The 27,257-nt window shown below is 47.1% G+C and overlaps 1 protein-coding gene across 6 annotated transcripts in view; it reads left to right on the top strand.

Moving 5' to 3' along the window:
• Positions 1-27,257, top strand: part of ARHGAP17 (Rho GTPase activating protein 17) — a 106,800-nt gene that overhangs the window by 30,561 nt on the left and 48,982 nt on the right. For all 6 annotated transcript variants that reach the window (XR_007134924.1, XM_047780274.1, XM_047780279.1 and 3 more), the window contains exons 2-3: positions 17,714-17,753; positions 22,333-22,437. Coding sequence is in view for 5 of the 6 variants with exons in the window: in XM_047780274.1 (XP_047636230.1) it covers positions 17,714-17,753; positions 22,333-22,437 (145 nt within the window). In the remaining variant the exon portion in view is untranslated. The remainder of the gene's footprint in view (positions 1-17,713; positions 17,754-22,332; positions 22,438-27,257) is intronic.

Raw genomic sequence — 27,257 nt, forward strand, 5'->3', positions numbered from 1 at the left:
ACCACCTGCGCCACAGCCTTAGCAACGCTGGATCCAAGCCTCGTCTGTGACCTACACCACAGCTCGTAGCAACGCTTAGGCCATCCCGAGCGAGGCCAGGGATCCATCCAACTCGCATCCTCATGCATACTAGTCGGATTTGTTTCCAGTGCGTCACAATGGGAACGCCCATTATGAAACTTATGTAATGGATATCTGCCTCAGTCTCCACATCTGTTAAATAGGAATAATAAAAATTGCCCCATAAGGGCACGTATGCTATAATAAAGTGGAATAATGTATGGGAAAGTTGTTCTCATTTTTTTAAAAAAGAAAGAATACAAAGTATTAATTTTTTAATTTAGTATTGGGAATTTGGTGATGTGAGTAGGTTATGATCCATGAATTTTAGTTTCTATGTTTGATTTATTTCTTACCCAGAGAGAGCTCTATACTTTGTAAATTTTTCCTGAACTTTAAAAAGTGTTTTTCAAGTCATTAGTTCACAGTCAGTAGTTTTGCCCTACTATTTCTGTTAAAATAGCAGCATGTTGGAATTCTCTTGTGGTGCAGAGGGTTAAGGATCTGGCATTATCACTGCAGTGGCTTAAGTTGCTGCCATGGCGCAGGTTTGATCCCTGACCCAGGAACTTCCATGTGCTGTGGACATGGCCAAAATAATTTGCAGCATGTCATTGGCCAGGATCAGACTGCTAGGGCTGGGAGTCTGTGTTCTTGTCTGTTCCCTGGACGACTCCAGTGGCCCTCCAGGTGTTCCTCCTGCCTCCATCCTGCACCTGCTCTCAGAATTGTCATCCTGACATTCAAATCTGGGTTTTACTTTTATTTTCTTTTACTTATTTTTTTAGGGCTGCACCTGCAGCATATGGAAGGTCCCAGGCTAGGGGTCGAATCAGAGCTACAGCTACCAGCCTACGCCACGGCCACAGCAACTTGGGGTTGAAGCCTCATCTGTGACCTACACTGCTGCTCAGGGCAATGCCGAACCTTAACCCACTGAGCGGGGCCAGGGATCGAACTGGCATATCCTCATGGATGCTCCTTGGATTTGTTACCTCTGAGCCACAACAGGAACTCTTCAAATCTGGGTTTCAGACTTGTCACTCCATTGCTGAGAAACCATCAATGGCTCCCCATTGCCCTCCTACGTCCTCAGCAGTCAAAGCCTTATTTCAGCCAGGTCCCCCACCCCCTGCTCTCTGCCCTGGTGCAGGACCCTCTCCAGATCCCTTCCCCCACGCTCCGTGGATACTCTGTCTTATCTGAGATCTGCCTGCACTGCTTCCCCGTGAAGCCTCTCCTGGCCTCACAATCCATTACTCGTCTCTCTGTGTCCCGACAGCTCTGAGCGGGCTTGTTTACATTTCTGTCTTTCCCATCAACTTCTCAAGGTTGGAGACTGTGGCTCATTTCTCTCCTTCTTTTTTTTTTCTCTCCCCCAGTTCTTGACATTTAGCAAGCCCTCCATGAATGCTGGCTGAATGAATGGAAGATCTGAGGAGTTCCCGTTGTGGCTTAGTGAAAACAACCCAATTAGTATCCATGAGGACGCAAGTTCAATCCCTGGCCTCACTCAGTGGGTTAAGGATCCGGCATTGCCTTGAGCTGTGGTGTAGACGGAAGATGCGACTCAGATCTGGTGTGGCTGTGGCTGTGGCGTAGGCTGGCAGCTATAGCTGGGATTTGACCACTAGCCTGGGAATTTCCATACGCAGCGGGTGCGGCCCTAAGGAAAAAAATTTGAAAAGAGGAGTTCCCGTTGTGGCTCAGTGGTTAACAAATCCGACTAGGAACCATGAGGTTGCGGGTTCGGTCCCTGGCCTTGCTCAGTGGGTTAAGGGTCCGGCGTTGCCGTGAGCTGTGGTGTAGGTCACAGATGCAGCTCGGATCCCTCATTGCTGTGGCTCTGGCGTAGGCCAGTGGCTACGCTCCGATTCGACCCTTGGCCTGGAAACCTCCATATGCCGTGAGAGCTGCCCAAGAAATGGCAAAAGACAAAAAAAAAAAAAAAAATTGAAAAGATCTGAAACGTCCTGTAGCAAGTCTGTCCTCAGGTGATAGGTGGTTCCCATCTAGAGAGTTCTTGGGCCTCTCTGTGAGCGCACACCTGGGAGCCACCAGCACTGGCATTTTTACAGTCTCGTTGCTATCCCTGGGAGGCTCCACAGCTTAAGATGCTGATCCTTTGATGAAGGGTTTTGCTAACTCCCCGCATATCTTGGTCTCTAAGTTTCTGCGTCTTGTGTGTCTGTGCTTTTCCTTGGCGACTTGCAGCCCACACAGCACTATCACAACCAGCCCCTTTGTTTTCATGGGCCGGCCTGCCCTTCTGCTCCTGCGCTGTGTGTGACACAGCTTTTTGTCTCTGTGGGGCCCGGGCTCAGCCCGTGACTTCTTCCAGGAGACGCTCCAGCAGCTTGATGCCCATGGGAGGGTCTGTCTTAGATAAGACTCTCTGCTTGGGATTTATCTAAAGGTGGTGCTTCTTTGCTGTAATTCTCGGAACAGCTAACATTTCCCGAACTCTCACGTGGGGCCGGGGACCATGTTTATGAGCGGAATGAGATAAAGGGGATACATGAGATAAGGGGTGTTTCTCAACAACCACTGTCGTGTTGTTCTTGTTATTCCTATTTTACGGTTGGGATCGTTCCCCTTTTACAGTGGAGCAAATGGAGCCTCGCATGTGCAGGCAGTCCACTGGGATTCCAAGCCCCGAGCGTCAGACTCCAGAACCCTGGCTCTTAGCTCCTGCCGTGTTCCGTCTCTTTATCCTTTGCCTAAAAGGAAACAGCCTCTGCTACCCATTCGTTGCTTATCCCACTGCTTACTCTGCCCAAGAGGGCAAGAGAGGAAACCCAGCTGTGAGTCACGCTCCTCAGCCCACGTCCGTCTGTCCCAGGCAGTCCTGACCTAGAAGGAGTGCCTCTCTGGCCTGGGACACCCGTCGCACTTCGGGCTCTTTGCCACCACCCGCCCCTTACTCCTAGACCGTCTCTCTGCCCTGTCCTGGGACTTGCTCTGCCATCTGCAGCTGCTGGTGTTCTGACCCTCTGTTGCAGGGGTTCTCAGCCCTGGCTGCACTTTGGAATGATCCTGGGGAACTTTTTAAAAAAAAAAAAAAAAGCCAGGCCCCACCCCTAGGATTCTGAGTCAGTCATTCTGGATCCGGGTCCAGCTATTCTTTTTTTTTTTTTTTTAACTTCATTGTTATATGCTTTATATATCACAAAAGCTCTCCATTTTAAGTGTACAATTCAGTGATTTTTGTAAATTTTACAGTCGGATAACCATCACCACCATCCACTTTTTTTTTGTTTTGTTTTGTTTTGTTTGCCGTTTCTTGGGCCACTCTCGCAGCACATGGAGGTTCCCAGGCTGGGGTTGAATCGGAGCTGCAGCAACGTGGGATCCGAGCCACGTCTGCGACCTACACCACAGCTCATGGCAATGCCAGATCGTTAACCCACTGAGCGAGGCCAGTGATCGAACCCGCAACCTCATGGTTCCTAGTCAGATTCGTTAACCACTGCGCCACGACGGCAACTCCCACTATCCACTTTTAGAACAGTGTTATCACTCCATACAATCCCTTCCTAGTACCCTCTGTAGCAAATCCCTGTCCCATCCTTACCCTCCGCTCACCACGAGTCTTCTTTCTGCCGCTATAGATTTGCTTTTTCTGGTCATTGCATGTAGGTGGGATCACCTGCATGATTTTTAAAGCCATGTAGTCATGGTTGAGAGAACCACTGTTATCTCCTGTTTTTTTTTTTTTTTTTTTTTTTTTTTTTTTTTTTTTTTTTACTGCTGTTCCCTGGGCTCAGCCAACGCCTACGAGGGCTGTCATTTAGCGAAGTGGGTCTCTATAAGCTGGACGGAGAATGCAGTCATCCTCTGTAACCCGCTTTCTATGGGAACATGCTTCTCAAAGTCCAAATGTGCTGACCTAGGGAGAAGCTTTTGGACGGGAGCCTGCACAACCTGTCTTCAGATGCGAAGTACCTCCCCACCTGTGGCCTCAGCCCTGAGTCACAGCCGAGCCCTTGACTCTGTGTGGCTTTGCCTTGGGCACTTTCGATTTAGATCTTGTGTGTGGCTCCCCAGCTCCCAGCCTGGCAGTGAACAGAAACTCCCTCCCCGACCCCCCACCGCCATCCCCACCCCTGGAGGTCTCAGCTCCACCTGCAGGGCCCGCATTACAATGCTTTGCCAGACATCCCTCCCGTATTTTTGCTTGTCAATGTTTGAGATCCCACACTCCTGCCTCCAGGCCCAAGCAGGTCTGGGTGGGAGGGACCTGGACGGTCCCCGATAGACTGTCGAAGTCCCTGAGAGACACAGCATGAAGGCGGCTGTGAAGTTTCTGACTTGGCTGTAAGCAGGAGTCCTTGGTGGCACTTTTAGACTCAGCACCTGGTTAATAGCCGGCATAGCAAATAGATTCCATTCCATGGGCCAGAGGGGGGACAAAAGCCAACTGACCAAACAGAAAGCTAGGGGATAAGCTTACGAGTGTAGGGAAATGATAAAACTCAATTCAATTTATTTTAAGATACAACAATTCATCTTAGTCATTGGAATTCAAATAATATTAGTGAGATTCAGTTAAGATTGATAGGATTTGTTATTGTTATTTATTTATTCATTCATTTATTTATTTTTTGTCTTTTCTAGAGCTGCACCCGTGGCATATGGAGGTTCCCAGGCTAGGGGTCAAATCAGGGCTGTTGCTGCCGGCCTACAGCACAGCCACAGCCACGCCAGATCCAAGCCACATCTGTGACCTACACCACAGCTCACGGCAATGCCAGATCCTTAACCCACTGAGTGAGGCCGGGGATCGAACCCTCAACCTCATGGTTCCTAGTTGGATTCGTTAACCACTGAGCCACGATGGGAACTCCTCTGGTATTGTTATTTAAAGTAAAAAAAGAAATGTTACTTAGAGAAGCTGTGACTTTGTGGGTAAAATTCCATTACTTGGGGCAATAAATCAGAGTATAGAACTATGAGAGATATTGTGCCCATACTATTACCAAAATATGTTCTTCTTAATCATTTTCCCTCAGGTAAATATCCTACATCTTTTCAGTGTTTTGTATGGAGATTCCCCCTCCCCCTCCATACTATCCCTTTAGAGTTCTGTAAACTCCCTCTTAAGACTTTTGAAATTACTTTGTGGAATGTGTAGCAAATCAATTCATTTCTAAAGTGTCAGAGGGTCCTTTATTTTTAAAATCCAATTAAGTAGATCTGAGATTCCTTCCCAGAACTGTAAGAAGACAGCTCATCCAATGAGCTAGAACAGGAAAAACTCATGCAGGAGTCCCCTGGCTCCCTGTGAAATCAGAGGAGTGGGTCCAAGTGCCTCGCAAAAGCTCAAGTGGATTTTTATAAACCTTTGTCCTAAAATCTGGTTCACAGTAGAATGAAATAGACCACTTAGGTGTGGGTCTAGCCGCTGTAATTTCACTGAGAAGACAGATTGCGTGCAGTGACCAGGTGGTGTTTAGGCCCCATGAATGATGTTGAGAATCTTTGAAAGATTGGTCAGAGTTTATCTTACTTATCAAAGATGTATTTGGGGGTTTGCAAATAACCAGAGTTTGAAATCACTTCTTTATTACAAATTCTCTCTGTGGTCCATTTCTTTTTTCTTTTTTAAAAAGATGTTTATTTTTTCTATTATAGTTAATTTACAATGTTCTATCAATGTCTGCTGTACAGCAAAGTGATCCAGTCGTATATATGAGTGTCATATATATAAAGAATGTATATGGAGTTCCCGTCGTGGCTCAGTGGTTAACGAATCCGACTAGGAACCATGAGGTTGTGGGTTCGATCCCTGGCCTCACTCAGTGGGTTAAGGGTCCGGTGTTGCCGTGAGCTGTAGTGTAGGTTGCAGATGCGGCTCGGATCCCTCGTTGCTGTGGCTCTGGCGTAGGCCGGTGGCTACAGCTCCAAATTCGACCCCTGGCCTGGGAACCTCCATATGCCACAGGAGCGGCCCAAGAAATGGCAAAAAAGACCAAAAAAAAAAAAAAGAATGTATATAAAGTCACATATATAAAGAATGTGGTGTGTGTGTGTATACACACATTTTTTCTCACATTATCCTCCATCATGTTCCATCACAAGTGACTAGATGTGTGCTATACAGCAGGATCTCATTGCTTACCACTCCAAATACAATCGTTTGCATCTTCTTACCCCAGACTCCCAGTCCATGCCCCTCCCTTCCCTGTGCCCCTCTCTCTCTCTTTTTTTTTTTTCATTTTAATTGGTATGTCAAAGTGAAGGCATAAGTGAAAAACCAACAGGCCTATGATCTCTTGTGTGAATGTGCAAACCAAAGAAACAGCAACTTCTGTGATCTTGAAGGCAACGGAAGCCCTCATGCTTCATGACAGTATTGGCTCCCTGACCGCTTATTTGCTGTCTCTGGGGGGGTAGAAAGATGAGCCAGCCCCCAGAATGTCTGAAGGCATTGAAAAGGAGTAAATCTGATGGAGTCTTGAAAAGCCAGTGTCTGAACTGCAAGTCGGGAAAGTGCAGAAATCCCCCTTCAGAATCAGAGGAATTTGGAAGTGATTAAAAGGGATTGGAGTTTCATGGGAAACCGTATTACACTGGTACATGGATCAGGGATCGGCAGACTAAGGCCTGTGGACCAAATCTGGCTTCTGTAGGCTTGGAGTGGTTTCTGCACTTTTATTTTATTTTTTAAAAATATTTATTTATTTATTTAGTGTTTTTAGGGCCACGTCCTAGGCATATGGAGGGTCCCGGGCTAGAGGAGGTTCCACAGCCACAGCAACTCGGGATCCAAGCCTCGTCTGCAACCTATACCACGGCTCATAGCAATGCCAGATCCTTAATCCACTGAGCAAGGCCAGGGATCGAACCTGCGTCCTCATGGATGCTAGTCAGATTCGTTTCTGCTGAGCCACGATGGGAACTCCGGTTTCTGCATTTTTAAATGGTTGAGAAAAAAATCAAAGAAGGAAAATATTTCCTGGAGTTCCCGCTGTGGTACAGTGGATTGAGCATCTGGCTTGTTTCTGTGGAGGTGCTGGTTCGATCCCTGGGTTAAGGATCTGGCTTGGATTCCATCCCTGGCCCAGGAGCTTGCATATGCTGTGAAGATGGCCGGAAAAAGAAGAAAAAAAAAAAGTAATATTTCCTGACATGAACATTACGTGATTTCAAATTTCAGTGTCCATAAGTACTGGAATATAGCTGGGTTCATCCATTTTTATGTTGCCTGTGGCTGCTTTTGTGCGCCAACGGCAGAGATGGGTAACTGCAGCAGAGACCAAATGGTCTGCAAGCCTAAACCATTTATTATTTAGTCCTTCCAGAAAAAAAAGTGTGTAACGCCTGACCTAGACGGTTGTATTTATTTACCTCTTGTCCTAAAATCTGTTTATAAATAGGAATCAGGAAGGAACTAGTTATCATAATATGTCTTTCGGGGGGATATGTGTGGGTAGAAGTGGGTAGGTGAAGCAGAAACATAATTTCTGATTTTCCTCTGTTACCAGCATCACCAGTGCCAGGCTTTGCCTCTCACAGTTGAAAGCTACTGTCAGAGGCAGCCGAGCACCACCCGGCCCGCCCCATTCATTTTATCGGCTGCTTCCTGAACATGAGGCAGAATGTCCAGGAAGGAAAAAATACACCTCCAGACCAGCCTCACACACAGGCATATTTCTCGAACACCTGCTAGCGTGGTCTGTATCACCCACCCAGAATCATCGCTGCATACCCTGGGTCGGCACACTTTTATTGTAAATGGCGAGATGGTTTTTTGAGCTCTGCAGACCACACGGTCTCTCGAAACGATTCAACTCAGCTGCCGTAGTGAAAGCAACTACAGCTGATAGAGAAACACATCAGCCTGGCCCTGCCCTAAGGAAACTTGACTTGTGCACACTGAAACTTGCTGTATCATTTTCACACGTGATAAAGTAGTATTTCTTTCCCTTTTGATTTACAAATAAAAACTATTTTTAGCTTGCGGGCCATACAAAAGTAGGCAGCGAACTGGTTTGGACCTGCAGGCTATATAGTTTGCTGACCCCTGCTAATAGGGATGGTTTATTTTTTGTGGGTTTATTTTTATTTTTTTCACTAAAAAAAAAGATGAATTTTGAAAGACAGTGTCATGTATTAATTTTAGTCATTGTGGATTTTACAGTGAAAGGCAATGCTGTCTTTATAGATGGCTGCTCTTCTGCCTTGGTGTTACTGAAAGTTTTTGTCCTGCTGTCTCTTTTGAAATCTGGAAAATTCTCTTGTCAAACTTTTGTCATTGTGGGCACCGCTTACTTCTTCATCCATTCATTCGGTGTGTATTTACGAAATGCCTCCTATGTGGCAGGATGGGGGAGGGGTGCTGGCCAAGGTAGGAACCCCCCCCCCCCCCCGCCCCGAGCCCCCGAGCAGGCACGGGGTCTGTCATGCTCCGTGCTTAGAAGATCACGCGCATGCATTGAAGTTGTGGACTTGAGCATTCATTTCCACGGCTCCCATGCTACCTGCTTTAAGCAGATGTCTCTGCACAGAACGTGGTCAGCTGTACCCAGGAAGCAAAATGGTGACTCATGATAGTGGCGTCCGGCCTTGCATGTAGTGATGGCAGGAACGCCTCCAGAAATCAGTCCACAGTGGGAGATGGACATTGTCAAGGTCACTTGGAAATTTTCCTTTGCCCCTGTCTCCTCATTCGAGCCTTCCTGGAAAAGGTGAACGTCTCAAGGCCGGCACAGCATTGCTGCTTTCTTAGGCTTTGGAGAGTAGGAGGCAAAAAACCTTTTGCTTTCCCACAAAGTGATAAATAAACTCTAAATCCTGCCTGATGCAAGCCTGGTTTGAAAGTGCAGTGAAATTGCCCAGCAGCTCGCATAGGAAAAAACAAGCCCCAGAGTAAAATGGCGAGTGGGAAGTGCCTTCCTGCTTTGTATTGTTTTTCCAGTTACAGACAGGAAACTTCAAGTGTGTTTTCAAACATGGAACGCTGGACACAAAGAAGGCTCTGACAAAGCAGAAAAAAACCCATATGCCAAAAGTTTAGGTCGATGTAGCAAAATGTGTGCTTGCAGACAATCGATTTACCAACAATGATTGTTTTTTTTGGTTTCATTTTATTTTAATGATTTTCATTTTTTCTCTGTTATCGCTGGTTCACAGTGGTCTGTCAATTTTCTGCTGTACAGCAGGGTGACCCAGTCACACATACATATGTACATTCTTTTTTCTCACATTTTCATGCTCCACCATAAGTGACTAGATATAGTTCCCAGTGCTATACAGCAGGACGATTCACCAACAATTGTTTTTATGATTGGATCACTTTGTTTTGATAAATTCCCTCTCAGTAAAACCAGGTTTCTTTGGCTTAGATAAATGGCTTCTGAAGGGGGGGACCCTGGCCAGTATGCTGAATGGTAATTGCTGAATTTTCCTTAGGTGAAATTTCCACATCTCTGGTAAAGATGACGATTCCAAAATACTTCGGCAAAAAAAGGGCTGAGCCTTGGACTAGTCACAGTGATGAGGGAGGTCAGGTCACTTGGGACCACATACTGGGGGAAATAAGGACATTGCCAGTTCCCTAAAATTAAGATGGGAGTAGCACCGTCCAGTGGGGGAGTTTTTATGTGAAGGAGGCATGCCAATTACATTCCATAGTCATGATTTGTCCCTTAAAAGGAGTCTTTCCTAGATATCCCATATTCATGGATTGGACGAATTAGTGTTGATAAAATGTCCACACTACTCAAAGCAATCCACAGAGTTGGTACAGTCCCATCAAAATGCCAAAGGCATTTTTCACAGAAATAGAAAAAAAAATCCTTAACATCATACAGAACCACAAAAGACCTCCAAAATAGTTAAAGCAATACTGAGCAAGGAGAACAAAGCTGGAGCCATTGTACTTCCTGATGTCAAACTATATTATAAAGCTACCGTAATCAAAGCAGTATGACACTGGGATGAAAACAGAAACGTCCACCAAATGGAACGACACAGAGAGCCCAGAAGTAAACCCACACGTAAATTGTCAACTAATCTTTGACAAGGGCACCAGGAATATACAGTAGGGAAAGGACCGTCTGTTTGAAATGGTGTTGGGTAAAATGGATATCCATATGCAAAAAACGAAACTTGCCTTACACCACTTAGAAGAAGTAACTTGAAAAGTCTCTTTTTTTTTGTCTTTTGTCTTTTTAGGGCCGCACCCACGGCATATGGAGATTCCCAGGCTAGGGGTTGAATTGGAGCTGTAGCTGCCAGCCTACACCACTGCCACAGCAATGTAGTATCAGAGCCCCATCTGTGACCTACACCACAGCTCAAGGCAATGCCAGATCCTTAACCCACGGAGTGAGGCCAGGGATAGAACCTGTGTCCTCATGGTTACTAGTTGGGTTCCTTAACCACTGAGCCACAATGGGAACTCTGGATTACAAAGTCTTAAATAGAAGACCTGAAACCATACAGATCCTAGAAGAAAATAGGGGAAAAGCTCCTTGATATTGGTCTTGGCAATAATTTCATATATAAGCACCAGCATCAAAAGCAAAAACAAATGGGACTATATCAAAGTAAAAAGCTTCAGCATAGCTAAGGAAACAATTTACAAAGTGAAAAGGCAACTTTTGGAGTGAGAGAAAACATTTGCAAACTATATCTGATAAGGGTTGTTGTCATATGTATGATAATGTATTATATGTGTGTATATATATTTATACAGTGCAATAGCACACTTGTATAATGCAATAGCAAAAAGCCAAATAACCCGATTAAAAAATGCTCAAAGGACCTAAATAAACATTTATCTAATGAAGACATTTTTCCATATGGCAGCTAGGTAATTGGAACCCTTCTCCACCGTTGGTGGTATAAATTGGCATAGCCATTAAGGAAAAGAGTATGGAGGTTTCTGAAAAAATAAGAATAGAACTACTTTATGATCCAGCAATCCCATTTCTGACTACATGTCCAAAGGAAATGATATCAATATCTCAAAGAGGTATCTGCACTCCCATGGTCATTGTAGCATTATTCATAATAGCTAAGATAGGGAAACAACTGAAGTGCAGACAGATGAATGGATAAAGAAATTGTGTAGGTTAAGGATCCGGTGTTGCCGTGAGCTGTGGTGTAGGTTGCAGACACGGCTTGGATCGTGTTGCTGTGGCTGTGGCTGTGGCCGGTGGCTACAGCTCCGATTCGACCCCTAGCCTGGGAACCTCCATATGCCCAGGGAGCGGCCCAAAGAAATAGCAAAAAGACAAAAAAAAAAAAGAAAGAAAAAAAAACTGTGTACACACACACAGGAATATTATTCAGCCATGACAAAGAAGGTAACCAGGAAATCCTGTCATTTGTAACACTTGAGTGAACCTGAAGGATATTATGCTAAGTGAACAAAGACAGATACTGTATGATCTCACTTATTTGTGGAATCTTAAAAAAAAAATTAGGGAGTTCCTGTCGTGGCTCAGTGGTTAACGAATCTGACTAGGAACCATGCGGTTGTGGGTTCAATCCCTGTCCTCGCTCAGTAGGTTAAGGATCCAGTGTTTCCAGGAGCTGTGGTGTAGGTCACAGACGTGGCTCGGATCTGGCGTTGCTGTGGCTCTGGTGTAGGCTAGCAGCTATTGCTCCAATTCAACCCCTAGCCTGGGAATCTCCATATGCCACCAGTGCAGCCCTAAAAAAAAAAAAAAAAAATTGGGAGTCCCCACTGTGGCTCAGCAGATTATGAACCCAACATCATGTCCATAAGGATGCAAGTTCAATCCTTGGCCTCGCTCGTTAGGTTAAGGATCTGCCATTGCCGCAAGTTGCAGCGTGGGTCGCAGATGCGGCTTGGATCCCACGTTACTGTGGCTGCGGCGTAGGCTGGCACCTGTAGCTCCGATTTAACCCCTAGCTTGGGAACTTCCATATGCCGCAGGTGCGGCCCTAAAAAGAAAAATAGATAAATAAATAAATAAATGGAATTGAATTAATAGAAACAGAGTAGAATGGTGATTACCAGGAACTGGGTCATCAGCGAAATGAAGAGATGCTCGTTAAGGGGCACAAGCCTTCAGTTATGAGATGAATAAGTTCTGGGGATTGAATGTTCTTCATGGTGATTAGAATTAGTAATACATGCTTGCTGTCTCCTAAGAGAGTAAATCTTAAACATTCTCACAACCACCACGACATAAAAGGGAACTTTGGGAGGTAATGGATGTGTTCATTAACCTGATCGTGGTAATGATTTCGCAGGGTGCACATAAATCATCACATTGCATACTTTACGTAGATACAATTTTTTTTTTTTTGTCTTTTTGCCATTTCTTGGGCCGTTCCAGCGGCATATGGAGGTTCCCAGGCTAGGGGTTGAATCGGAGCTGTAGCCACCGGCCTACACCACAGCCACAGCAACTCAGGATCTGAGCCGCGTCTGCGACCTACACCACAGCTCACGGCAACGCCGGGTCCTTAACCCACTGAGCAAGGCCAGGGATTGAACCCGCAACCTTATGGTTCCTAGTCGGATTTGTTAACCACTGCGCCACGACGGGAACTCCCGATACAATTTTTTTTTGTCAACTCCAGTAAAGCTAGGGGGGGATAACCTTTCCTGATTATAGGCAGTTTACAATAATTTCAGTGAACCCTAAAATCTGGTTAAGACGATGCTTTGGATGTCTTTCTAAAAGTAATTTTATCAATGTAGCATACAGAGTGGCCACGAAGGCAGAAAACATAGCGTGAACTCAAACTGTATAACATTGTCACATAGTATGTTCTGCATATTTTTCAGCCTGAAGATACTCTTTCAGGTAAAATGCCTCTAAACTTATTTATTTTTTTTTTGTCCTTTTGTCCTTCGAGAGCTGCACCTGCAGCATGTGGAGGTTCCCAGGCTAGGGGTCTAACCAGAGCGTAGCCACTGGCCTACACCATAGCCACAGCAATGCCAGATCCGAGCCACGTCTGCGACCTACACCACAGCTCATGGCAACCCTGGATCCTTAACCCACTGATGGAGGCCACAGATTGAACCCGCAACCTCATGGTTCCTCGTGGGACTCCTTTCCGCTGCGCCACAATGGGGAACTCCTTTGCCTCTAAACTTAAAGGGTTGAGTTGTCAGTTTGAAAAAAAGGGCCTGCCTTGTTTGGGATGATCTGAGGTCTGTGCTCTGTTGTACTTTTGTGCAAATTGACGGTTGGACCCACTGCTTAACTGTTGTAGTTATGCTCCACTCAGTTATGCATCACTGGAAACCATATCAAGCATGTTACTTCAAAATATAACCAACGTATTTTAAAATTTTTGGTGTACTTTAAGAAGTCACATAGTAGGAAAAGGCTTATCACAAAGTCCAGTGGATTCTCTCCTTATTCACCCCTTTTCTCAGTCGAGACTCCTCAGCCAAAGATAGCTCCTTTCAAATTCGAGCTATTTTAGCATTCGCTCATATTCATAGATAATATATTTAAACTGCTATCCTCCAGCTTATCAACTTTAGATATTATTTATTGACTTCCTGTTATGATACATGAGGGTTTAGGGCCCTGGTAGAACCTTCTGCCTCTTTCCAGTATAGTTATATTACAGTTTGTGAATATCTTGCTATTTGATATTTATATTACTATATCCAATCAATTGTTTGTATTTGAGCACAGTAGTCTACTATGAATATCTTTCCAATGGACTTTTTGGGTTTTTTTCCTCAAGTGAATTCTTGCTTTCTTTTTACATTGGCTTTATTTCCCTTATGGCTGTTGCAGTGCTTTGCTCGTATAATTGGTTCTCAAAACAAAACAAAACAAAATGTCCTGGTTTGTGCTCTTTGCATGTGTCTGTATTGTATTTAATTTTTCAAGTTACCAATGTGAGATCACTGAACAAGGAGCTGGGGTAAGATGCCCACGGTTGGTTCTCCTGGACCATTGAACTGTTATTCTCACACTTGCTAAGCACCCACACTGGCATTTTAAGACCTAAGTTTTCCTCTTTTTTTTTGCTTTTTAGGGCTGTGCCTGTGGCATATGGAAGTTTCCAGGCTAGGGGTCAAATCAGAGCTGCAGCTGCTGGCCTATGCCACAGCTACAGCAACTTGGGATCCGAGCTGCACCTGTGACCTCTGCCTCAGCTCACAGCAGTGCCAGATCCTTAACCCACCGAGCAAGGCCAGGGATCGAACCCGCCTCCTCATGGATACTAGTTGGGTTCATAATCTGCTGAGCCCCAACAGGAACGCCTCCTTTTCTATTGCAAAAAGAATTTTGTCTTGGGGTTCCCTCGTGGCTTAGCAGTTAAGGATCCAGTGTTGTCACTGCTGTGGTGCAGATTCGATCCCTGTCCTGGGAATTTCTGTATGCCGCAGGCATGGCCAAAAAAAAAAAGTTTTTGTTCGTTTGACCCTTGATGGGTCTGTGCCTGCCTAAGATTGAGAACCGCTGGTCTCAAATCATTCGTTCTTCTTTTTTTTTTTTTGAAAAAAGCCAACACCAGAGGATGTATTTGCCCTGTATCTCATCTTTTGATCTTGTGAACGTTTTATTTTTTTATTTTTTATTTTTATTTTTTGTCTTTTGCCATTTTCTTGGGCCGCTCCCATGGCATATGGAGGTTTCCAGGCTAGGGGTCCAATCAGAGCTGTAGCCACTGGCCTACACCAGAGCCACAGCAATGCAGGATCCGAGCTGTGTCTGAAACCTACACCACAGCTCAGGGCAACGCCAGATCCTTAACCCACTGAGCAAGGGCAGGGATCGAACCCCCAACCTCATGGTTCCTAGGCGGATTTGCTAACCACTGCGCCATGGCGGGAACTCCTTGTGAACGTTTTAATAGGCCTTGGGACCTGTCTCTGTGCATCCTAATACTATACAGGGGATTTCGGCCTTCTGTCAGAGGGGTCCAGGGCTCTATCCAGATCTTTGAGTTCTGGTCAGAGAGAACAAGGTGAAAGTTACATAATCCAGAGGTGGTATTTTGCTAGAGGAGGGGCAAGACTGCAGGCCAGAGGGAGCAATGGTGAAGCTATGGCATCTCATGCCGGGTCTGTCCCTGCCAGGCCGACTGTCACGATTCTTTTTGGGGCTGGTTGCTTCAGCTCACAGTCAGCTGTGGCCCTGCTCCACTTCCCTAACTGGCATGACTCCCTGTGTTCGGCGCGTCAGCAATGCCTGGCACCACACGTGCCAAGCGAGGGCTAGCATGGCCTCTTTGGGCCTGCCGCTTGCAGAACTTGTTCAGAGAATCGACAGGTGGCCTCTTCTGGAAGCTGGGCCTTGACCTCATCTCCAGGCTCTGCTCCTCAGCGCCTGGGAGGTATTTGAGTCAGGTCATAGTTCCTGGTACCTGCAGAAACCAACGAGTGAGCCACTCCTGTAAGCATCTCCAAGTTACCAGGTTAATTGGGGCGCTGCGGTGACGACTGGTATTGGAATTCTGTGTGGCAATGCCTGGGTTTTACTCGATGCGCCATCACCCAACATAGGCTGGGGATGTGTGCCTCTGGCTTCTTGCATCTAATGTTGTTCTGAGCTTAGTATTGTGCTGAGGTCATTCTTGGGGGGGTCCCACCACTTTCTGGCCAGTTGGCTTTTCCTTCCCTGGCATTGGTTCATGGGCAAGATCGTGCAGCCTTCCATTCTGCAGTGTATTTTGTTAACAGGCTGCACATTTTCTGGTTCACTGATGGTTTTCCCTCCCCCACCCCCACCCCACTCCCAATGTTCAGAGCTGTAACAGATTCTTTTCTTTTTCCTTTAAAAATTTCTTTCTTTCTTTCTTTCTTTTTTTTTTTTAGGGCTGCACCCGTGGCATATGAAGGTTCCCAGGCTAGGGGTCCAATCGGAGCTGCAGCTGCCAGCCAGCGCCACAGCCACAGCAACGCCAGATCCGAGCCACGTCTGCAACCTACACCACAGCTCACAGCAACACCGGACCCTCAGCCCACTGAGCGAGGCCAGGGATCGAACCCGCAGCCTCATGGTTCCTAGTCGGATTCGTTTCCATTGCACCACGATGGGAAGTCCCTTTAAAAATTTCTTGGTCTGGAGTTCCTGTTGTGGCTCAGCAGTAACAAACCCAACTAGTATCCATGAAGACGAGGGTTTGATCCCTGGCCTTGCTCAGTAGGTTAAGGATTTGGTGTTGCCATGAGCTGCGGTGTAAGTCACAGATATCGCTCAGGTCTCACATTGCTGTGGCTGTGGCATAGGCTGGCAGCTGTAGCTCTGATTCTACCCTTAGCCTGGGAACTTCTGTATGCTGCAATGCAGCCCTAAAAAAAAAAAAAAAAAGGCAGGACCTCATAGTTCCCTTGTGGCTCAGTGGGTTAAGGACCTGGTGTTGTCACTGCTGTGGGTCTAGTTACAGTGGTGGTGTGGGTTTGATCCCTGACCCAGGAACTTCTGCATGTCTCAGGACCCCCCCCCCCCCAAAAAAAAGGCTGGATCTCACTCCAGATCTACAGAATTAGGAACTCTCGAGGTCAGACCTGGAAAATAATGGCATTTTTAAGACTATGCCCCCACCCACCCCCTTGGGGGGGGTCTATGCCTGCCCAAGATTGAGAACCGCTGGTCTCAATCATTCGTTCTTTTTTTTGAAAAAACTTTTATTGAGCCATAATTGATTTACAATTGTGCTAGTTTCATGTGTACATCAAAATGATTCAGCTATACATAGATATATAAATACATACATTCTCTTCCATTATAGGTTATTACAAGATACTGAGTATAGTTCCCTGTGCTATATAGTAGGTCCTTGTTGGTTATCTACCTCAATTATTTGTTCTCATTTTCAGTTGCTAATTCTATACAAACTTTTTTTTTTTTTTAGCTTTTTAGGGCCACACCAGTGGCATGTGGAAGTTCCCAGGCTAGGGGTCCAATCGGAGCTGCAGCTGCCACCTTATGCCGCAGCCACAACAATGCCGGATCCTTTAACCCACTGAACCAGGCCGGGGATTGAACCCTCATCCTCTTGGATACAGTCGGGTTCGTTACCCCTGAGCCACAGTGGGAACTCCCATATGATGCTTCTTGAGGCTCCTACAGTAACCTTGAGGCTCCTACAGTAACCTCAGCTTCGAGTCAACTCACAGCTGACTTTTTTGGTTGCAAGGAACAAACCAGTTCCAGTCGGCTAATGCTGGAAGGGGAATCTAATATAAGAACACAGGGATGTTGCTTGGGTCTAAGAGGAAGGTCAGCCTGGCTGAAGGAAGGGAAGAGGATTTTTTGGTTTTTTTTTTAATTGTCTTTTTAGGGCTGCACCCATGGCATGTGGAGGTTCCCAGGCTAGGGGTCAAATCAGAGCTACAGCTGCCAGCCTATGCCAGAGCCCTGGCAATGCCCAATCCGAGCCGCATCTGCAACCTACACCACAGCTCACGGCAACGCCAGATCCTTAACCCACTGAGCAAGGCCAGGGATTGAACCCTCACCCTCATGGATACCAGTTGTCGTCGGGGTCATTACTGCTGAGCCACGATGGGAACTCTTTTCTTTGGTTTTGCTCAAGTTACCCTCTGATGTAAAAATCGGTAAAATTTCTCCCCTTGTTGTCATTCATTTCTGCCTGTTTTGTTTTAAACCCCAGGATAATAATTACTCTCTTTCATGAGGTGCTTTTTATTTCTGCATGTCTAACTCTGAACTTTTCATTTTCCCCGCAGAGCTGAGAAAACAGAAGTCCTCAGTGAAGATCTGTTACAGGTAACAAAATAAAGCCTTAAAAGTGCTCTGTTTAAACAAACCAAAAAAAAAAAAAAAAGCACCTCATCAGTGAGAACTGACGCTGGTGACAGAAGGTTCTTTGTTGTTTTGGGGGTTTTGCCCCAAACAGAATTAGCGAGATTGGTATGTTTTTGAGCAGCAAAGAAAAGCAGTTGAGTTGCACGGTGATAAAAAGGGGATCCGAAACTTTGGTGTCATGTTATGAAGTTCAGATGGGGCTTGTCCCTTGTTCAAGTGCCAGGTGTTGGAGTGGGGTTGGAGGAGGAGCCTGGCTGGCTTGGCCAGGCCATTGGCACCACAGCCTGGTCACGGGTCCTGGGCAGACTGCTGTGCTAGTGCCCTTGATGGGACTGGCTCTGCCAGTTGCAGCAGTGGCTCCACCTGCTCCCACCCAGAGTTTGGATTTTTCTCTCCCTATCATACTCTTCTTCCCCCAGCTCCGGCCTGGGCTGGGTCCTGAAGGACTCAGAGCTTCTGTGACAGTGGCTAGATTACCCAGGACCACCCTGGGACCCTAGGATGGCCAGACTTTCCTCTCTGTAGGGAGGGGCGTTTCCAGCCAGGGACCTGAGCCAGGGCCACTGCACACCATCTCGCAACAGGTGTCTTTCACTTTGGGGTTGGGGATATCTCGCAGGACAGGCTGGCCCCTTTATATATGTCACCTCACCCAAGCCCATGCCACCCCCCCCCCCACCCCCGCACCAGAATACTTCTCAGAGGACAGTACCCTTTTCACATAGAGGTTTCTGCTAAACCTCCTCCACCTGTCACCTCGTCTCTCACTTCCACCACCTGCCTCCGGTGTCCTCCGATGGGTGCCTGGAGACCAGAGATCTGCTGCCGGGTGACTTTCTGTCTCCTCCCCGTGGAGAGAAGGGGCTGTGTAACTTAGACAAACACTGCTTCCACCCCAGCATGCCAGGCAGCCCCCTAAATCATGACAGCCTTTCTGCAGGCAGGAGATTTGAGGCACACTTTTCTTTTTTGTTCTATTTTTGAGGATATGTCAAGGATTTTTGAGGTTTGTATCAAGGATTCAAAGGGTTTTTTGAAAAGAAAAAATGATTTATTAAAGAATCATCATCTTGGAGTTCCCGTTGTGGCGCAGCAGAAACAAACCTGACTAGCATCCATGAGGACATGGGTTCAATCCCCGGCCTCACTCAGTAGGTTAAGGATCTGGCATTGCCGTGAGCTGTGGTGTAGGTCGCAGATGTAGGTCGGATCCTGTGCTGCTGTGACTTTGGCTCAGGCCAGCAGCTGTAGCTGATTTGACCCCTAGCCTGGGAACTTCCATATGCCGTGGATTCGGCCCTAAAAAGCAGCAACAAGAACAAAAGAATCATAATCTTAAAACATTTTTTAAAATTGAGCTATACTTGATGTGTACATATTCTAGCTTAAGAATCAGATTCTTTTCTTTTTTTTTTTTAGGGCCTCACCCTCGGTATATGGAGATTCCCAGGCTAGGGGTCTAATTGGAGCTGTGGCTGCTAGCCTACACCACAGGCACAGCAACTCAGGATTCGAGCCGCATCTGCGACCTACACCACAGCTCATGGCAACGCCAGATCCTTAACCCACTGAGCGAGGCCAGGGATCGAGCCTGCAACCTCATTTTTCCTTGTCGGATTTGTTAACCACTGAGCCACTGCGGGAACTCCAGAATCAGATTCTTAACGATATTTCCCTGTTGGTTTTTATCAGATATTTCGAATCCGTTTTCAGACTTTTAAACATATTGTTTGCTCCAGTTCCACTAGGTTTTCCTGTCAGCATGCTCCCTTCCACATCCCAGGACACATACATTGTCTCATTTAATCCTTGAAACCCTAAGAGGAGGCCTTGCAAGCAGGTGGAGGATGACAGAGAGGGCGCAGGACGCAGACGGCAACTGTCTGCTCTTGTCCCTTCGCCCAAACACCTGCTGGGGCCTGAAGCGTTTGCTAGTTTCTAGGAACTCCTTATTTATTAGATCCTCCATGTCTGCGGTAATTGTGACAGATGTTTTCCCACTCCAATATTTGGGTGGTTGTTTTTTTTTGTTGTTTTGTTTTGTTTTGTTTTTGCTTTTTAGGGCCCACCCAAGGCCCTGGAAGTTCCCAGGCCAGGGGTCCAATCGGAGCTACAGCTGCCGGCCTACACCACAGCCACAGCCATGCTGGATCCGAGCCACATCTGCGACCTACACTACAGCTCACAGCAGTGCTGGATCCTTAACCCACTGAGCGAGGCCAGAGATCACACCCGTGTCCTCATGCATACTAGTCGGGTTCATTACCGCTGCGCCACAAAGGGAACCCCTGACTTCTGCTCTTTTTTTTTTTTTTTTTTTACCTGACTCGCTCCGTGGCCTCGAGAATTAGCTTCCCTTCCTGTGCCTCAGTTTCCACTTCTCTAAAGGGAGGGTCGTGGCTGTAGCCACCCCGTGGGGCTGATAGGAGGGTTCTAGGTTAAACCTGGTAAAGCTCTGGGAACAGAGCCTGGCTCCCAGTAAGGGCTGACTATCAGAGATTTGTTGATGTGATTACTGCTATCGAAAGCCACAGACATTATTGTGCGTCTGGTGTGAAACTTCCCTGAGCTTGCTCTGGGGCTCCCCTGCCTCTTTGCTTAGATCTCCGTGAGAGCAGGTCAGGAAGCTGCCATTTTATTTGGTTTGTAGGGAGTTTTCCCAGGAGCCTGTGAATCCCAGGCGGGCGGGACCTACAGTTCACTTACTGCTGTTTTTCTAACACCTGTCCTTTTGACAGATCTTAGGGGACCACCTTCCATTCGTGGGCCCTGCAGTGATCTAGGCCCTTGGGATACATCAGTGAACAAAACAGACCATGGCCGTGTCCCTGTGGACTTTAGATTCTCAGGGAAATTGGACTCACAATGAAATGGCATTCTTTCGGGTTTCCCCCCCCCTCCCCGCCCCTTGTTTTTGGCGGCAGATGAAGACTGTGTGTTAGCTTTCCAGTGTCCTGGAATTGGGTCATTTTAAGATGAGGGGCAAGTGAGGGGGGCCTCTGGTCCTAAATCAGTATGCCTGCAAACCAGGGTCCTGGGGTTGGGTCTTGGATCTGAAGAAGCGCTGCTTGAGAAAGAGGCACACGAACCATCTCATTGGGTAAAACGTTTGGGGGTAAAAGCGTGTTCTGCTTTGAATTTGTTGATTTTTCTTTAAAATAGAAAGCATCCCAGAGGGCCTGCTCTCAGTCTTCATGAGTCATCAGAATACACATTTTTGGCATTCCTTCCTGTAAAAAGCTGCTCTCTTTGCCATAAACAGCCATATCCCAGCAATAATATTTTGGGAAGCTGATCATGATGTGTGGGTCCTCTAAGTCAGTGTCTCTTACTTACTGCTGGCTGTCTGGCTGTCTATTCTGCTTTAGAAGTTTATTATTAAAACAAAAAACAAAAAACAAAAACCACACTCCAAGCCCAATACGGAATAATTTTGAAAACACCAATCTTGAGTTTCAATTGTGGAACCTCTCTTTCGATTCTTCTGTCTGATGTCCTGTGTGTGAAAAGCCCCATCGCCGTGTGTAAGAGGGAGCTCCTGAATATCCCTGTGGCTTTTGCACTTGGCCATGGGCCTGGGTGTGGGTTCAGGGTGTCCATTTGTGGTTCTGCTGGCTGGACCTGGGGCTTTGCTGGTGCTGTAATGTGGGAATTTGCCACCACTCCTCGGATGGCAGGGTCTAGTCAGCACTGTCCCCTCCCCCCTGAACGTAGAGTCAGCCTTTAAGGAATCAAAACCTCTATGGTTCTCAAGCAGGGCTGATTTTGCCCTCTGGGGGAATATTGGACCAAGTCTGGGGACACTTCTCATTGTCACAACGTGGGGAGTGGAGTGCCATTGGGATTGAGAGGGTAGAGGCCAGGACAATGCTGTGCATATATAATGCACAGGACAGCTGCCCACAACCCAGGATTCTCCAGCCCCACTGGCAATAGTGAGACACCCCCGTGTAGGTGCATGGGCGCCATTTCCATTTCCACCCACGGGCTGAAAAAATTCCACCGCGGGATGCTTGTCCTGCTGTCGACAGGGAAAAATGCCCAGTCTAAAAGTGGAGAAGTATGTTTTATTTGGGCAAACCTGAGGACTTAAGCCCAGGAGGCGGCCTCTCAAGTCACTCTGAGGGATTGCTCCAAAGTGGCAAGGGAGGAGCCAGGACGTATAGGAGTTTTTGCAATGAAGACCAGGTGGTGGGAACATCAAATGATCACTGTTCATTAGAGAAAACCAGATTATCTCGAGTTAAGGAATTTCGTCCTTTTCTCTGTATGGGAAGATGCAAGAGCCTGGGCTCACTGAAGTCATTCCTTTGACTTGCACCTTAGCTGTCCGGGGCCAGTCACCTCGGGGTGATGGAAGGCGCTGAGGCCAGTCACCTCGGGGTGGCTGTAGGGGCTCGGTGGCTGCGGCATCCTCCGTTTGCTGATATAAGAGGCAGTGTTTCCATGTCACGCTGCCTATGTGACAACACCGTGCCAGGAAGAGGTCGAGTCTGTTCCAGAGCCCCGGCCAATGGCTATCCTGTCTCTGTGTTGCCAGATCGAGCGGCGCCTGGACACCGTGCGCTCCATGTGCCACCATTCCCACAAGCGCCTGATGGCCTGCTTCCAGGGCCAGCACGGCACCGATGCCGAGAGGAGACACGTGAGTACTGGGTGGCACTCAGGGCCTCGATGCTCGCATCAATGAGCAGCCTCTCACCCTCTCACTGCCAATTTTCCACGAGGCATCGGCAGGTCGGCCTGGCCACCTGTGCGTCACATCACCACTCACGCCCAAGACACCTGCCTGACCGTACCATTCTTTTTTTTGTTTGTTTTTGTTTGTTTGGTTTTTTGTTTGGTTGGTTTTGTCTTTTTTTGTCATTTCTTGAGCTGCTCCCGCGGCATATGGAGGTTCCCAGGCTAGGGGTCAAATCAGAGCTGTAGCCACCAGTCTACGCCAAAGCCACAGCAACACAGGATCCAAGCTGCGTCTACGACCTACACCACAGCTCACAGCAATGCCGGATCCTTAATCCACTGAGCAAGGGCAGGGACTGAACCCGCAACCTCATGGTTCCTAGTCGGATTCATTAACCACTGAGCCACGATGGAAACTCCCCATACCACTCTTTTGTGCTTAAGAAATCCCCGAGCCGAAAGCCTGGTTCCCTCTGAATTCTCTCCAGGTGCTTTTCAAGATTTGTCGCTGATAAGAGAATGGACACATCGGTTAGGTGTCCTTTGATGACTGCAGACAGCTGAAAGCCTGGCCTTAGAAAGTAGGATGTATTGGTTTACTAACCAAAAAAGTCCAGAGGTTGGGATGGCCTTGGAGGGCTTGGTCTGACCTTTCAGTGATGTACCCAGAACTCCAGTTTCTTTCCTTCTCTCCCCCTCAGCCTTCTTCTGCAGTGTCTGCTTTACCCCTCACGGGTGCAAGCTGGCTCTGAACAGCTTCCATGGGCTACCGGCTTCCTTGAGCATGTCCAGCAGGTGTAGGGAATGTGTCTTCCAGTAATTTTTCTTTTCCTTTTTTTTTTTTTTAGCTTTTTAGGGCTGCCCCTGCTGCATATGGAAGTTCCCAGGCCAGGGGTTGAATCAGAGCGACGGCTATCGGCCTCCACCACAGCCACCACAACGCGGGATCTCTGAGCCGCATCTGCGACCTACACCACAGCTCACAGCAACACCGGATCTTTAACCCACTGAGCGAGGCCAGGGGTTGACTCCACATCCTCATGGATTTGCTTCTGCTGAGACACAGTGGGAAATTCCTCCAGTAATTTTTTCTTAACGGGGTGAGAAAACTTCTTTTTCCATGCCCTCGGTAGGTAGAAACCTCTTCCTGTTGTATTGCTCTGCATCGGGTCATGTCGTCTGTTCCTGAACACTCCCCCTCCTACTCCCCACCAGTTACCCTGGGTTGGGGGGGTGAGGGTGGGTGAGGAGATGGGATATGCTGATTGGGTGAAGCTAATCCCAGGTTCACCCCAGAGCATGGGCTGTGGTCCTCCTCCGGCTCATAGGCTTCGTGGAGACCAGGATAGATCCTTAGGAGGACTCAGGATGCTGCGATAGACAGGAGGGAGGATGGGCTCCAGGAAGCAATCGAATGTCTCCTCCAGGGTACGTTTGTTCCGAGCACCCAGGTCCCTGGGTCCCGAAGCAGACCACAGCAGCTTTTGTTCTTGGTTTTACAAGTTCCCAGTTTATAAGCATCCACTGACCCTTAGAAAGCCCATATAGGGCATTCCTGTTGTGGCTCAGCGGAAACAAATCTGACTGGGAACCATGAGGTTGCGGGTTCGACCCCTGGCCTCGCTCAGTGGGTTAAGGATCCGGCGTTGCCGTGAGCTGGGGTGTAGGTGGCAGACGCAGCTCGGATCTGGCGTGGCTGTGGCTGGGGCGTAGGCCGGCAGCTGTAGCTCGGATTAGGCCCCTAGCCTGGGAACCTCCATATTGCCGTGGGTGCGACCCTGAAAAAAAAAAGACGAAAGACAAAAAAAAAGAAAGGAAGCCCATATAACATTAAGGTGAGTGTTTCAGCGGCACACAGGGCAGCTGTGACTTCCCATATTGTTTTGTTTGTCACCAGATGTCTCACGAGGAAGAGCTGGTTTGCAGAGGATCTGTATCATTCTTCTTTCTGCACACATTTCTGGCCGTCCTGACAATAGGGGTCACTCCCCTCTTGCACAACACGTCCTTTTCTGCGGTGGTGTGTTATCAAAGGAGCAGAAGTTTGCATACAGCTAGGGTTCCAGAACAGCTTGCGGCAGGTCCCATCCCTCAGACCCAGACCCAGTCCACTGGTCCCACCCCCACTGCTCCTTCGTGTTCTCTTGCCCCGGCTTCTGCTCTGCCTGCCCTTGTAACATCGTTTCCCTACAGCTCTGCCCTTCTCCTCGCCGCCGTCGCATTCCTGGGGCCACCTTCTCCATTCTCATGGCATCTAACTGATGTGTTTATTCAGGGACTTGTAAACCACTCTCAACCAAGCCGAAACTTCCTCCTCCCCATTGTCTCTTTAAGCGTGCACAACCACTTCTTCCTTCTGGGTTGTCTCTTGAATTCCATCCACTGTCTTATGCAGACCAGAAACTGCAAGGTTTTATTTTATCTCCACCCACCCACCTCCCATAGCTGCTTGATTAGCAAGTCCTATGATGCTCTCTGTATTTCTTTCTTCTTTCTTCTTTTTTTTTTTTTTTGTCTTTTGTCTTTTGTCTTTTTAGGGCTGCACCCATGGCCTATGGAGGTTCCCAGGCTAGGGGTCTCATCGGAGCTTCAGCTGCCAGCCTACGCCACAGCCACAGCAATGCCAAATCCGAGCTGTGTCTGCGACCTACACCACAGCTCATGGCCACGCCGGATCCTTAACCCACTGAGCGAGGCCAGGGATCGAACCCGCAGTCGGATTCGTTTCTGCTGCGCCACGACGGGAACGCCTGTATTTCTGGCATTCCTCACGTCTATTCCCTCTTGACCGCCTTCACCTTAGTGCACGCTGTGATTACTTATCACCTGGACTGTTGCAGTCACCTCTTGAGCTACATTTCCTGCATCGAATTTCCTTCTTTTCCAGCCTTTCGTTAATCTGATCACTAGAGTTGGTTTCCTGAAATACATCCTTCTGCCTAAAAACCAAGAACCAAAAAGCAAAAAAAACCTTAAGCCCCTAGTTGTTCTCACCAGGGACCAGAATTACACTGCTGGGGATATTCGGAAATGCGTAGACTTTTTTGGATGCCGTAGGTCTGGGGGACACACCTGGCATTTGGAAGCTGGGGACCAAGATGCTAAACATTCTGCAGTTCCTGGAGGATAGTCCCACTCAAGGAAGTGTCCCATTACACCAGTGGTGCTCTGGCCAGGGACACTGGCTGGTTCCCTTTGCCTGGGTTAAAGTCCAGGCTCTTTTTGTTTTTTGACTGAAATATAGTGGGTTTACCATATTATATGAGTGTTAGGCATCCAACATGGTTGGCTCAATATATTTATAGATTATACTCCTCTAAAGTTACTACAAAATATTGGTTCTATTCCCTGTGCTGTGCAGTATATCTTTTTTTTTTTTACTCTATTTTATTAAACACTGGAAGAAACCATTATACATAAGATAATAAGCTAAGGAAATTTGTTACAAAGGCATGTTAATGCAAGAAGTTAAATTTCAAATCAGGAAATAAGATTGCAAAGCCTCTTCCTATCAACATAGCAATTTAAGAAAAATAAATGAAATAAGAATCAATTTTATTTGAAAACCTCATAACACAGATTATATGACAGCACCACAATTGGGTTTTTTTCCTCCTTTTTTGTGTGTGCTGATTCACTTTTTTTTTAATAGTCAAATGAATTTATCACATCTGTAGTTATATAATGATCATAACAATCCAGTTTCACAGGATAGCTTAACGTCTGAACCTTTGATGCCTTAAGCCCTTCATAATCTGATCGCATTTCCCTTATCAGTCTCAGCATCCCACGCTTCCTCCCATTCATGCCCTGTGCCATTGTTCATCACACTTCAAAGTCTTGTTCCTTGGGTCTGCTTTGAGACCCAGCCCAGGTGTCACATATATTCATTACAAACAAACAAATTAAGTATTTAGCAAACACCAACTGAGTACCAGCACTGGACCTATAAATAATGAATGAGATGTAGTGTCTACCTTAAAATGTGCTCCCAGCCCACAAGCAAATAATTATAAAACAACATGCTAAACAAACTAGGCACAGTGTAGTATGGGAGGACCAAGAATGACCACCAGAGGAGGAGAAGGGTAGTCAAGGAAGGCTTCCTGGAGGAGGTGGTAGCCTCGCTATGAAGGAGGAAAATGAGTGGCAGGTGATATTCCAGGCAGCACGGACAAAGATGCCTCGCCCTCATTTCTAAAACTCGATGCCTTCAGCTTCCTGTTCCAACCTCAAACCAACGTGCCCAAGACAGGGCTCTCAGGATGTTTCCACTCTGCCTGTGGGAAGAGAAGTCACCATGGAAACAATAAAGATAGGGGACCACAAGAGGTCTGTCCCATGAGAAAATCACAGCAGTCTCTCAGGCTCTAGAATGTACAGGAGGAGCCTCACACATCAGAAGCTCTCATGCGTGAGTTTGCGTTGTGGCTCAGTGAGTCACGAACCCAACTTGTAGTATCCATGAGGATGTGGGTTTGATCCCTGGCTTTGCTCAGTGGGTTAAGGATTTGGTGTTGCTGTGAGCTGTGGCATAGGTCACAGGCACGGCTCGGATCCTGCATTGCTGTAGCTGTGGTTAGGCAGCAATTGTAGTTCCAATTAGACCCTTAGCCTGGGAACGTCCATGTGCCACAGGTGTGGCCCTAAAAAGCAAAAAAAAAAAAAAAAAGAAGAAGCTCCCAGAAGAGGCAAGAATTGGAGGGAAGAGAGACAGGGCAGGTGGCCTTCTTAGCCCAGGCTCTTGACCTGTCATAGCTTACGTTGCTTTAGATCTGGAAT

This window comes from Phacochoerus africanus, chromosome 5, assembly GCF_016906955.1.
Source record: "Phacochoerus africanus isolate WHEZ1 chromosome 5, ROS_Pafr_v1, whole genome shotgun sequence".
In the NCBI taxonomy this organism is placed as follows: domain Eukaryota; kingdom Metazoa; phylum Chordata; class Mammalia; order Artiodactyla; family Suidae; genus Phacochoerus; species Phacochoerus africanus.